The sequence below is a fragment of the Emys orbicularis genome, chromosome 1 (assembly GCF_028017835.1).
Source record: "Emys orbicularis isolate rEmyOrb1 chromosome 1, rEmyOrb1.hap1, whole genome shotgun sequence".
In the NCBI taxonomy this organism is placed as follows: Eukaryota; Metazoa; Chordata; order Testudines; family Emydidae; genus Emys; species Emys orbicularis.
In genome coordinates, this window is record NC_088683.1 from 25,178,517 (window position 1) to 25,191,984 (window position 13,468).

The following is a 13,468-nucleotide window of genomic DNA, read 5'->3' on the forward strand; positions in this document are numbered from 1 at the left end:
AATAGTTTTTGTAGATTCTAGAGCATTGGTTCCCAAACTGGGGGGCGTGAAGAAATTCCAAGAGGGGCATGAGGCTGCCTGGCCCTTGAGCTCCCGGCCGGGGAGGCTAGCCCCCAGCCCTTCTCCTGTAGCTATGCCACCGCGCGGGCAGCGCGGCTTGCGCCCGCCCACCTCCCAGGCTTTCCAATAAACCAGTCCTGCTGCTATGAGCAGCCTGGTAAGGGGGTGGGGGAGAGGGGCAGGAGGTCCCAGAGGGCAGTCAGGGGACAGGGAGCGGTTGGATGGGGTGGAGGTTCTGGGGGGATGGTCAGGAGACAGGGAGCGGGGGGGGGGGGGAGGGTTGGATAGGCATGGGAGTCCCAGGGAGCCTGTCAGGGGGTGGAGGTGGATAGGGGTTGGGGCAGTCATGAGACAGGGAGCGGGGGGGTGGGATGGATCGAGGGGGGTCCCGGGAGGGGTCGGTTAGGGGACAAGGAGCAGGGGGGGTTGGATGATGGTAAAGGAGAGGTGGGGGGCGTGAGGGGTTCTCGAAAATTAAAAAGGGGGCATGACGCCAAAAAGTTTGGGAACCACTGCTCTAGAGTAATTTTGTCCCTAGCCTCTGTTTGCCAGAAGCTGGGTATGGGCGACAGGAGATGGATCACTTGATGATTACCTGATCTGTTAATTCCCTCTGGGGCACCTATCATTGGCCACTGTCAGAAGACAGGATACTGGGCTAGATGGACCTTTGGTCTAACCCAGTATGGCCATTCTTATCTAGCAAGAAAAAACACCAGGAGAAATAAACCAGCTTTGGTGCAGGACAGATGGCGAGCCACACAAATAGGTCAAGAGGTATTCCCTGAATTATGGGCCTGTTCATGTAGTCCTTAATTATGTAAAATCTTAGTCCAATTATTTTCAATGGGTTCTTCCTGCGTAAGAACTTTAGGATCCAGACCCAATAAAAATTAACCCTCTGGTTTTCACAGCCCATTTTAATTGAAGCAAGCTTTCAACTCCTGGGTTATGCTATTCTCAAAATGTATTGGTATGAGCAGATTAGCTATATACACTGGGACTGCATGAAAACTGTACAGAAGAATATGTATTTTCCTATATTACAAACGCTGAATTTGTGAAACTTTTAATTAAGGAGAAACAGTTGCTGAGAGGACATTATTTGTGAAATATAAAAGTGAAAATACAATTATTTAAAAATCATGCTTTTTAAAGGGTATGTTCAAAGTGCTTCTATGGATGTCATGCAAATGTTTGTGCATACTATAACTGCACAAGTTAAAAACTCCACAGAAAATAGTGAAATGCTTAAAAAAAAATTTCAGTTGGAGCTTGTAGGCACTACCATAATAATAAAACGATCAGTTTCTATCACCTTCAAGAACAGAAACACTAATATGTCTACACTTTTAACACTGACCCCACATACTTTTAACCTTTCATGCAACAATCAATGGCTGAGGAAGCTCTGCACTAACCAAACAGGCCTGACACTGAAAAAAAAAAAAAATCAGTTGTTTCCTTCATAAGAAAAATGTCAAGTGCATGAATGCAATGTAGGACTACATTTGTTTTTCTCCATACAAGGTTTGTTTCACCTCTACATCTATGCAGGAGAGAACTTAAGTTTCCTGTGCAATAGATATCCAATGTGCCATTTTAGAAGTTAGAATAGAAAAGAAGAATAATTGTTTCCTGTGCAAAAAATATATCAGAGTAGTATTCTGGCAGTCAACATTTCCTGGAAAAAATCAGAAAACTTTTCTTTTTGAAATTACCATCAACTACTAGCGCAGCTCCTAAAAGTCAGAAAAACCATGCAGTTCATTGAGTTTGTATATTTGAGTTAATACATTCCTGTTCAGTTTGTACTTTTAAAATATATAATAGAAAATACCTCACAATAATAGTGTAGTGCAAATCTCACTTCCCTCATTTGTGGGTTACTTTTAAAAGTATCTTCTGCTTATAACAAAGGATTATGCCACATCTACTTTAGTGAAGGGTTTAAAATGCTCACTTCCGATTTTCTGAAACCTCTTAAAAACTTTCTGGTTTACACATCCCCTCATTCCCCAGACACTTATAAGTCTGCTAAAAATATGTCAAAAAACCCCACCCCAAATAATCATGGAAAGGACTAACAAACTACTGCATTCATACACTTGTGGCAGGAGACAAATATATAGTGATTCATTGAATTACACATCGCAAAAAACCCCAATCACAAAAGGTCATTTAAAAATAAATATTTAAAGTGTAGGCAAAATAAGTGTTCCTCGTGGAAGCAGAGCATTTGGAGAGTAAAAGCAGTACCTTTTTGTGTGTCCCTTTAATGTTTGCTGTTTCAAAAGGCGCGTGTGAAATGAATGGGCATGTCTACAGGGCGTAAATGTTCAAGTAAAAATCGCCCAACCCACAGGTGCTGTCTACAACACTGATCATTACAGTTTCCAAACATTCTTCTTCTAAGCCAGCAGAGGCCAAGTGCGCCGCTCTACGGGGGGACACTGCCTTCCCTATCCCCACTCCCCGAGAACTTGTAAGAGGCATGGAGGCCACAAGAGCATCCACGGTCCCGTTCGCGAGTGATCATCATACAGGGCAACAACATCTCTGGTGCCACACGCCACGTCTCGCCCTCGGCAGCGGGCGCGCAGGAGTGTTACCCGGAACCGTGCCAGGCCCTGGGGAGGGAGTTACCGGCTGCCACCAGCGCACAGGCGAAGCAGGATCCCTGCCCCGAGGAGCCCAGGCCCGGCAGGCACAGAGCAGCGGACCGGGGGGCACCGGGCCCACGGGCCGGGAAAGGCAGCAGCCCCGTCCCTTACCTAGGAGAAGCAGCTTGACCTCCCTGGCCGCCTTCTCGCCATCCTCCCGCAGGTTCCTGTCGATCATCTTACTCCGCTCCACCGCCGCCTTGTCCTCCGCGCTCAGCGTGCAGCCCATCTTGCGGGCGGTAGGTGGTTAAGGATCCCCCCCCCCCAGAAAACCCCCCGTCTAGGCGTCCGGGTGACAGAGCTCACCCCACACACGCGCACCGGGGGGACACGCTACACAGACAAGGTCGTTTCTTTTCAGCCGTTTCTGTCCGGGGGTGAGTGGAGCCAACGGTCCCCGAGAGCAGGGAGCCGCTGCTGCCGCCCTCCTCCTCCTCTTCCTGAGCTCCCTCAGCTCAGTGATGCTGCCCAGCCCCAGCTCCCAAGGCGCCGCCTGTCTCTCGCTCTCCTCAGCAGCGCGCGCGCACTCCAAACAACACCTCGCGTGGGGGAGCGCGAGCCGCTCGCTCGCGTACAGTCTTTCTCGCTCGAGGTCGGGGGGAAGGCAGTGCGCGTGCGCCGGACAGCTCGGGTTAAAAAAAGCCCGCGGGGAAACGGGGGGAATGGAAAAGAAGGGGGGTAGGAAACCCGGATGAAAAATGGGGAAGGGGCACACCACCGCTCCCAATCCACTCTGCGTCTGCGTGACGTCACCGGGCCGACAGTTTTTAATAAAAATTCTGTTAATGGAGAGAACAGAAGAGAACCGTTGAGGGGTTTTTGAATTTCAACGGTTGCAGTACTGGACTCTACCAGCCTTACTGAAAGGAGGAGTCACCCATTCAAGACTGTACCAACAGGAGCGGGGGAGTCCCCCAGTTGACTGGGGAAAGTAAGCCCCGTCCACCCGTTCACTGTGGCTATGCCGGCCAGGGGAGCGCATCACTCAACCCCGACCGAGCTCCCTGCAGTGGGGGAAGGGTGGAAGAGCCCTCCAGTAACCCCCAGGGATCAAAACTCTTTTAAAAGGGAGCGAGGAACCGCCCTGTCGCTCCCTTGCTAACAGAAGGAGAGGAGGGAGGGGCCTGTAGCTCCCCTTCTCTCCTGTGAGAAGAGCGTGGGCTCCTGACAGGAGGGGATGGGGAGCTTTGGCTTCAGCAGCTCCAATTGGTTATTCTGCCCTAGAAGGGGGGGGGGGAACAAGTGGGGTAGGCAGCCAATCAGGGCTCAAATTCGCCAGGGGGGTGGAACTTTTGCCATGATGAGAGAAGTCAACTTCTCTCCATGGCAGGAGTTGGCCAGAGGAGTGGCTGGCCCCAGCACTGACTTACCCTGCATGCGGCTGCCACGCCACCCGTCTGGGTTTCACCCAGACAAGTATCAGAGGGGTAGCCGTGTTAGTCTGGATCTGTAACTCTTTGTTGCTTTTTACCCAGACAGAACAGGAGTACTTGTGTCACCTTAGAGACTAACAAATTTATTTCAGCCTAAGCTTTCGTGGGCTACAGCTCACTTCTTCAGATGAATAGAGTGGAACACACAGACAGAAGATATTTATACATACAGAGAACATGAAAAGGTGGAAGTACACATACCAACTGTAAGAGGCCAATCAATTGAGATGAGCTATCAGTAGCAGCAGAAGAAAAAACTTTGAAGTGATAATTAAGATGACCCATAGAAGGTGTGAGGAGAACTTGACATGGGGGGAAAAAAATTCAATTAGTGTAACGACCCAACCATTCCCAGTCTCTGTTTAGACCTAAGTTAATTGTGTCTAATTTGCATATTAATTCGAGTTCAGCAGTCTCTCTTTGCAGTCTGTTTTTGAGGGTTTTTTGTTGCAAAACTGACACCTTCAAGTCTGTCACTGAGTGATTAGAGAGGTTGAAGTGTTCTCCCACTGGTTTTTGAATCTTATGATTCCTGATGTCAGATTTGTGTCCATTTATTCTTTTGCGTAGAGACTGTCGTTGGCCTCTGATCACTCAGTGACAGACTTAAAGGTGTCAGTTTTGCAACAAAAAAACTTCAAAAACAGACTCCAAAGAGAGACTGCTGAACTCGAATTAATATGCAAATTAGACACAATTAACTTAGGCCTAAACAGAGACTGGGAATGGTTGGGTCATTACACTAATTGAATTTTTTCCCCCCATGTTAAGTTCTCCTCACACCTTTTATGGGTCATCTTGATTATCACTTCAAAGTTTTTTCTTCTGCTGCTACTGATAGCTCATCTCAATTGATTGGCCTCTTACAATTGGTATGTGTACTTCCACCTTTTCATGTTCTCTGTATGTATAAATATCTTCTGTCTGTGTGTTCCACTCTATGCATCTGAAGAAGTGAGTTGCAGCCCACGAAAGCTTATGCTGAAATAAATTTGTTAGTCTCTAAGATGCCACAAGTACTCCTGTTCTTTTTGTGGATACAGACTAACACGCCTGCTACTTTGTAACCCTTTTTTACCCAGACAGTTCGTTTTGGGGGTTCTGGGTCCAGCTGCCATTTAGGATTGCCCGGTGCCCAAAAAGGGGACCTGGCTGTGTCTGGTCACATGCACTGAATGGACACCAAAAGTTGGGTTACCACATGGCTGGGGGAGATGCCGGGTCATTAACCCATTCCAGTCCCTGCTCAGCCAGGGCTGCCTCCTACCTGCAGGTAGGCTCCTTGTCAAGCAGAAACAGCTCCAGCCCCAGCCCTGGAGCAGAGGGACCCCTGGGGGGCAGAGGGGTGAAGGGATATCTAGATGATTCAGAAAGTGGAGGGGGAAGAGGTATGAGCAACAGGGATGGGCCTTGGGGGAAAGAGGCAGAGCAGGGTTGGGGCCTTGGGATCCGGTTACTAGCCATTAGAAAGGTGGCAACCCTAAGCAGTAACTGTGGTTCACGGTCCCTGGACTGCACTCCCCCTGTTTCCTTGCCATCACAGTGCCCTCACCCCGTTGCAGCCATACTGGGCCCACTCTGCCTTTTAGGCCCTTGGGTGCAGGGGAGGACAGATGGGGTGCAAGGGCATGGGCCCAGCCAGCTGAGCTTGCCCAAAAGAACCTGGGCTCCTGCACATGGGGTGCACACGCACTAGAAGCAGAATCGATATGGACAACACAGCTCAAAGAACCACTGTTACTGAAGAAGATGTCACGTTCTCTCTTGGGAATAGTGAGCAGTATTGTATAGTTAAAGATGAGAAACTTGTAGTTCCTTCTGATTTTCACACTCTAAAAAAATCCCCTCTGTGAAAATGTCCACAACTGACTTCAACTGAAGTGTGCTTGTTTGTTTTTTTAAGTTTGAGTTTATTTGGTATCAAATTATGGTTGAAAAAATTTCATTTGTAAATGAAATTATTCTCCATTAAAATATCTTAAACTCTCAAACTGTCTGAACATAACATTTCAAACTTGGTATGATTTAAGTCCTCACTCAGCAAAGAAAATGAAGCCAAATTTGAAGAAAAATGGTTTGGTTAACCAGCAGCAGGAAACAGCTGCCTGGGCCAGAAGTCTTAAATCTCAAATGTATAATTAGCAGAATAAAGGGAAGATGCATCTCTCCTCATTCTCCCTCCTTCACCACAAGAATCTGCTTCCTGCCCTGCTCTTCCCACCCCAATCAGCTCCCAACTCTTCCAGCCACATGTGCTTTCCATGCTCAGTTTTGGTTCACTTCTGGCACCTTCCCCCAACCACCCTCTTCCCCAAGCTATTTTCCATTAAAAAAATGAACAACTTTTTACTAGCTCTGCTATTTATTAGTGTTATTACATATCAAAATAAACTATGGTCTACTGTGGCTTTTGCACTGCCATGTGAGAGACCTAGTGTCAGTCTCATTTCTCAAACCAGAGACTTTTGGGAGCAGCTGCACAATTTACTCATTTCCAAGAATGAAGGGGGTGACTAATGCTACAACAGTGATCCTTAAAGTAGATTAAAATGGATGGAGGAATGATGGCCATGAAATAAAATCAGGGGGATTTGGGTCACTAGGTTATCTATTTGAAGGTTTGCAAAAGTGATGTGTACGAACTTGCAGATGAGCTTTTGTAAAATAACCCAGTTCCTTTGTACATATCTACTAATTTAAGAAGAGTTATTCTGATTCAATCACTTTTAACTTACTCCTTTTGAGCTAAAAATCACAGCATGTTTGTATTGTTCATCACAGTGGCCCAAATTTTGACAATAGGACAGATCATTCCCCTTGAGACAGGGATTTGTTATAAAATTTGGGGTGGAAGTGTACAGAAATGAAGAATTTCATCTCCACAGTATCATTCCCCCGCCCCTTTCCCACATATGCAAAAGCCTGGGTTTTGCAAGTGAGATGGAGCAAAGGATTAGAGGAAGCAGATAGCGGACAGCTGCTCTCTTTGGTATCATACCCTCCCTAAAAATCGGAGCTATTTTACCACTTTCTCCTCTCCCTGAGGGAGGGACTGGGGCAGCAGGCAATAGGGTAGTTCATGGGAATAAGATGGAATCATGGAAGCCAGTGGCCATGAGGTACATAGGATGTAGTAAAGGAATTCTGTGGCTTTCAGAGGTTGAACCCCCTTCCTTGAGGCCCAGGGAGGATGGAGCTGAATGAACTCCAATATGGCCCCTCCTATCCAGCTACTGAATAAAGCTGAAACTACTATAGCTGGGTTAGATGACTGAGTCTCAGGACACAACCAGGCAGACCTGAGGGACTAGGGACAGACCTGATCAAGTGCACCTCAGGACTCTGGAGCCACGCTACCCACTTACACCAAACAGAAAGTGGGGTTTAGTGGATGGAGAAGTGATGTGGTAAAGGGACATTTGCCTATTGGATGCTGACACCAGCAGGCGGGGAACAGAATTAATGGACTACTGCCATGGGAAAGTGTTTTATTATTGATATATTGTTGTTGGGTTTTCCCTAATTGATGCTGTTTCCTTTTCCCCAAATAAGGTTTTAAATATTTAATACACAGATTCACTGCCTGCAAGCGGAGGATTATTGCCTATTAAGGACACCAGAGGAAAGTACGTAGTGATCCCAGAAATTCTGATTGAGGGCTTGAGGTTGTAGTGTTTGGTTAGTTTTAAGAGACATCCCTAGCTATTTGAATCCAGACATTGTTGCTGCAGATGACATCTAGGAGAAGGGTCATATTATGATCTACGTATTTTATATCTATATAGGGCTAAATTGTGCAACCCATACTCTTGTTGGTGACCACTCAGCCAAATAGTCTCACTGAATTTCATGGGAAAACCCATGGAAGTGTTTCCAACATGAGTAATGGTTGCATTATCTAGCCCTTATGTAAGCAAGGGAATAGTCCCGCTATTGTGGGGAACTTTCCTGGCTTATACACTACCCCAGTGAAGTGGGCTAGTATAAGGATCTGAGTCCTCGCTCCCACTTCCTTTACCGAGAGGCCTGCCTGACCTCAAGGGCTCCCCTTCCACTCTCCTGTGTGGCAGAGTCCTCATAACACAAACAAGGCTGGACCCAGGATTCCTGGGGGGGCTCGACCCCCCAACCTTTTTGTTGTCACTTAGGGCAGGGGCTAGGGTGTCCCCACTCCGGGGTGCTCTCTCCGCACTGGACACTTCCCTGACCCACTGATCATTACATACAGTTCAAAGCAAATACAATTTATTAAACAGCAACCAATTTTTAAAAATAAGGAAAATAAGAGCCCTCAAGCTCTAGGTTGCAGGATCCTTCTTCCCAGTGTCGCCCCTGCCCCGTCAGGGTTATGACCCCCTCCACGTTTGGCCTGCATGGCCTCTTGGCTGGAGGCATCTCCCTGCACTGGGCCTGCTGCCCTGGGTCCCCCTCGCTCTCTCCAGCTGCACACCGCACTCGGCTCCGGACTGCTCCAGCCCCAGTTCCACTCTGCCTTAACACTGCTGCTGCTGCTCTGCCTCCAGCTCCCTGGGCTGTTTCTCTGGCCGGGCTGGCCCCTCTGGCTTTGGTTGCTGCAGCTCTCCTCCCAGGACAGGTCTGCTCTGTGGGCTGCGTTTGTGACTCTGCTTCCAGCTGTGACCTGCTTCCTGGGCTGCTTTTCTGGCCCCTCTGGCTGGCACAGCTCTTCTCTCCAGCTGAGCTTGCGCCCCTGCTCTCTCCTTAGCTCGGTCCCACTCTATCTGACCCAGGCAATTCCAGCCCCCCTGGCCTCCTGACTCCCTCATTAGCCTGCCCGCCCTGTCAATCAGACTGACCTGGAGCATTGGCCTCTCCCCATTGTTCCTGGGGATTGTCAGTCTCAGTCCCCTTTCTTTTGGTACTGGGAGCTAGCCAACCAACCCCCACCCCCACCCCCACTGAGTTTTACTAGTGAGTATGCAATTAGTTTGACTGGATGGAGACTTTTGGTCCCAGTTCTCCATTGCCTGGCATTTTTGTAGCTGTAACACTCCATTATTATTTATTATTTGAACTACCATAGTGTCTAGAGATCCGAATCATAGGCCAGGACCACACACTGCTATGCCCTGTACAAACACCTGACAAAAAGATAATCCCTGCCCTGAGAACTGAGGACCCAGTTCAGTTTCCATTGACTCCAATGGGAGCATAACTGGGCCTCATTCTAGACCCCCAAACTAGCACATATAAATGATAGATTTTGTTTTTCTTTAATCAGCATTTTCCATATTGACTTTAACTCACTTTTAGGTAGACTTGTGGCATTTGTTATATATAACAGATGTTCTGGGCCTGACAGAATGGGTTGTCCTCAGTTCTCAATAGCATATGCTTATATGGGTGGGAAGTACAAAGGTACGTAGGGGACTAAGTCCCATTTTTAGGCATGACTGCAATCCATAAAATTGCTGCGCAGCTGCCGCCTAACCCCATAGGTGCTTAAAGTGGCTCTGCACCTTTGCAGTAAAAATTCCTTGGTGCCGGTGTTTCTACCTCTGAGCACATGCACTGCTATCTCCCTCTAGGTGCCCAGACCCCGATCGCCCACCTAGGCCCCAGAGTGATTCATGAACCAGGGGAAAGATCAGTGTTCTCTGCTTAACTTGTGTGTGGGACCCTCTCCAATAGGCATGCACTGAGGCCACCTAACTCCACCCAAAACAGGGGAGAGTCATCCTTTCTAATCTTTAGCCCAGTGGTTAGGTTAATCACCTGGGAAGTGGGAGACCCCTGATGCAAATCTCTCTGCCTGATGGGAAGGGATTTGAACAACAATTTGCCACCTCTAAGGTGAGTGCCCTAACCCCTGGGCTAGAGTGTCATTCTAACTCTCTCTGACCCAATTAATATTTAGTTATTCAATTATTTAATTAAATTGGAAAAAACTTCAACAGGAGAGACTGAGGGAAACCAATATTAGCATATTCCATAGGGTAGTCAGTAGTAGCAGCATGTGAAGTTAGATAGCCTCTGATTGGGCCCCAGGCACAATTTAGGCAGCCAAATGCCTATCTTTTCCTGGTTCATGAATCACACACAGAGATAGATGCCTCCCTGGAACCCAGACTTAGGCACCAAACTCCATGAGATGGGTGGGGCTTATCATACCCCTCTCACCAGCATCGCCTATTGACTAGCTTAGGGCAGCTCCCTGCCTAGTGTGCTGGCTTAGTGGATTGCATTCTAAGGAGCCTATCTCTCCCCATTCATTGTATAGGGAGCGTGGGTGCCTACTCAGTCTTTGTGGATTGCAGTGCTCTTTCTGTTATTTTATAGGTGCCTAAAACTTAGGTATTGTGACACTTTGTCCAACACCTAGCTCCCATTTGTGTATCTGGACCCATGAAGCCACTAATACCCTTCAGCACACCACCTAGTAATATATTTGTAGTTGGAGTCCCACCAAGAGATGGTAAATTGTAGGTCTTGAAGGTCTTCGTAAATAATTTACTCTCCTATTTAAGTAGACAATATTATACAATAAGGCATTGCATGCCTTAGAAAATTACACTCATGTTGGAAATTAAAATTCATGCCAACATTTGTAAAATAACCAGTGCAGGAATGTAGCTAATAAAAACCTAAAATAGTCAGGAGTTGCCTCAGATGATAATAAACCAGTTTAGAGTCCTTCCCAGTTCATTAATTTCATTGGTGAAGAACAGCATCCAGATGTTAAATGTAACACCTCTGTAGGGATGTCTTTTCCACTACTGACTTCATCAAATCTAGATCATCAACTTGCCTGTCTACATTTAATGCAAACCAGAATTTTGTTGCAGCCAAAAGCACTAAACAACATGTGGTTTGTAAATTTTATAGTATCATAGTCTACCTAACATTATCCAGCTGAGCAGGCAACTGGACAGTATAATAATTTGAATATACTGATAAGAATGCAATGAATGCAAGTAATTACTATAAGTGCCGTGGGGGATTTCAGTGAAAATAAAATGTAATGTGTTGCACAAGAGAAACAATGTTGGATAGAAGAGGAGCTGGGAGAATGCCTTATAATGTAGGGCTTGATTCTGCCCTCAGATATATAGTGCAGCTTCTGTTTACTTCAGTGGAATTAGTTCTAATTACACTAGTGGAGAGGAGAATCAGTTTTGTGTGAGCATGCTATGCAATCCAGTAATCCTTACAGATAATTTCTGGCAAAATATTTGCAGTTAAAGTGTTTTTAAATGCCTGAAATAACAGTGATAGAGGGGCATTTGGTGCTTAGTTTATTTTAAATTAACCTTTCAGAAAAAAAGTCAGGTTTCCCACAAGTCACACTGGTCAGCTCTCAGTTATCGCGACTCCAGCGAGCAATGGTCTGAGATGTCATAGATATGAAGACTCTACTAGAGAAAGTTATGGCATCAGGCCATACCTGCTCTAGTAAATGGATTTCTTGTAGTATAATGCATATGTTTTCAAAAGGCTTTTTATTAAGATATAATATGAAAAATCATACCAAAGAAGGCCCCATTCCCTACCATTCCCATACAACCTGAACTGATAATGAAATAATCATGATTTGGTGTCGTGAATGCCCCAAGTAAGCAAGAGGGATAGGATATTTCTTAGCCCCTACAAAATAACAAATAATTAAATTAATAAGTAATGCTTCTCAAAAACTTGTAAGTATCTAAAAATACTAACCTGGGCTTCTGCAGGGATATAATGGCAGTCTTGATGTCACATAATTATGCGTTCAGGATCATCACAGCAGAATAGGAATGAGATGCCGCAACTAGGAGAATTAGGCATTTTAAAAAAAAGTTTAAAGTTAGTTAAGTGTTAAGTCAAATCATGATTATTTCACTTTTAGTCATATTTGAAGTTCTCCTTTAGGCACGGAGTTTCCTTCACAGTAAACATCACATTCATCACTAGATTTAAATACCTAGTAGACACACACATCTGATGTGAATTTGACAACTCATGAACAACTTTTCTTGTCAGCAAAAATATTGCCAAAGTTGAGTAAAACATTCTTTTCACTGTCTGAAAGCCCTTGAAATTTTCAGTGCAACTTTTTTGTGGTGCAGTTTCAGATATTGAATTACAATGACATTTTTTCAGGTTTCCTGATTGGCAGAGTCTACTTGATATATTCAAGATTGTCCACAGAAACCATTTTGCCTTGTTTCTCCAGGCATATGTAGAGTGAATGGGATATTCCTCCCAAAAGACACTAGAAGGCAGAGCAATCCTAAAATCCAAAAAGACACAAGGGGTGAGCCGCTTACACCCTGCTCTGGCCTCTTTACATCTGGTAAAAGGGCCGGAGCTGTATAAAGGGGCCCTAAACTTGCCAGTTCTAGCTGAGGGAGAATTCCTGCGACATAGGTACTGTGGAAGACAGCCGAAAGACTTCCCTTTGAAGACCCCCTTTTAAGCCCTGGCATATCGGGTGTAGCTGGGGTAGGAGGGGTGAGTTGGGAGTATGTTGCAGATATTCCAGGCATATTACAGATCATAAGGCAACCCAGGGAGGTTACCATAACTCAGACAGGTCCCTGAGGCTGTCCAAGTTACACCTGGGGCCACTTCAGTCCCCAACACAGCCCAGGAGCAAGAGGGCAAAAGGTATCTTAAAGGTAGTTTGGACTCTCTCCCTGCTGTCTGCAAGTTCTGTGCTGCAGCTATAAGAGGTGCAGCACTGAATCCCATCTCAGATGGGAAACAGTGGTGACCTGTTAACCTCACCAAAGATAATACAAGGATGGGAGAATGTCCAAGGGAGGATGCACTGAAATTTGCGTATTCTGTTTATTAATATTAAACTCATCGAAATGTAGGGCTGGAAGGGACCTTGAGAGGTCTAATCCCCCCATGCTGAGGCAGGACAAAGTATACCTAGACCATCCCTAGTAGTTGCTTGTTTAACCTGTTCTTAAAAATCTCCAATGATGGGGATTCCACAACCTCCCTTGGTAACCTTTTCCAGTCCCTAAGTATCCTTATAGTTAGAAAGTTTGTCCTGATTCCTAAGTCTCCTGTGCTGCAGATTAAGTCTATTACTTCTCGTACTGCCTTCAGTGGACATGGAGAACAGTTGATCACCATCTTCTTTATAACAGCCCTTAACATATTAGAAGACTGTTACTAGGTCCCCCCTCAGTCTTCTTTTCTCAAGACTAAAAATGCCTAGTTTTTATAACCTTTACTCAGTCGTCAGGTTTTCTACTGAAATTTAAAAACACTGAAATTTGCATATTATGTTTATTAATATTAAATGTAGACTGTGCCATTTGAACCTTTTCATTCAATTATGTTAGTCATTAATCAGTAAAG

General features: G+C 45.8%; 1 protein-coding gene across 1 annotated transcript in view; it reads right to left on the reverse strand.

The window, feature by feature from the left end:
• GNAI1 (G protein subunit alpha i1) overlaps window positions 1-2,956 on the reverse strand; it is a 67,537-nt gene extending 64,581 nt beyond the window's left edge. Inside the window, exon 1 of the mRNA XM_065422845.1 lies at window positions 2,835-2,956. Coding sequence (XP_065278917.1) covers window positions 2,835-2,952 — 118 coding nt within the window. The 5' untranslated portion in view covers window positions 2,953-2,956. The remainder of the gene's footprint in view (window positions 1-2,834) is intronic.
• Window positions 2,957-13,468: the final 10,512 nt, after the last annotated feature.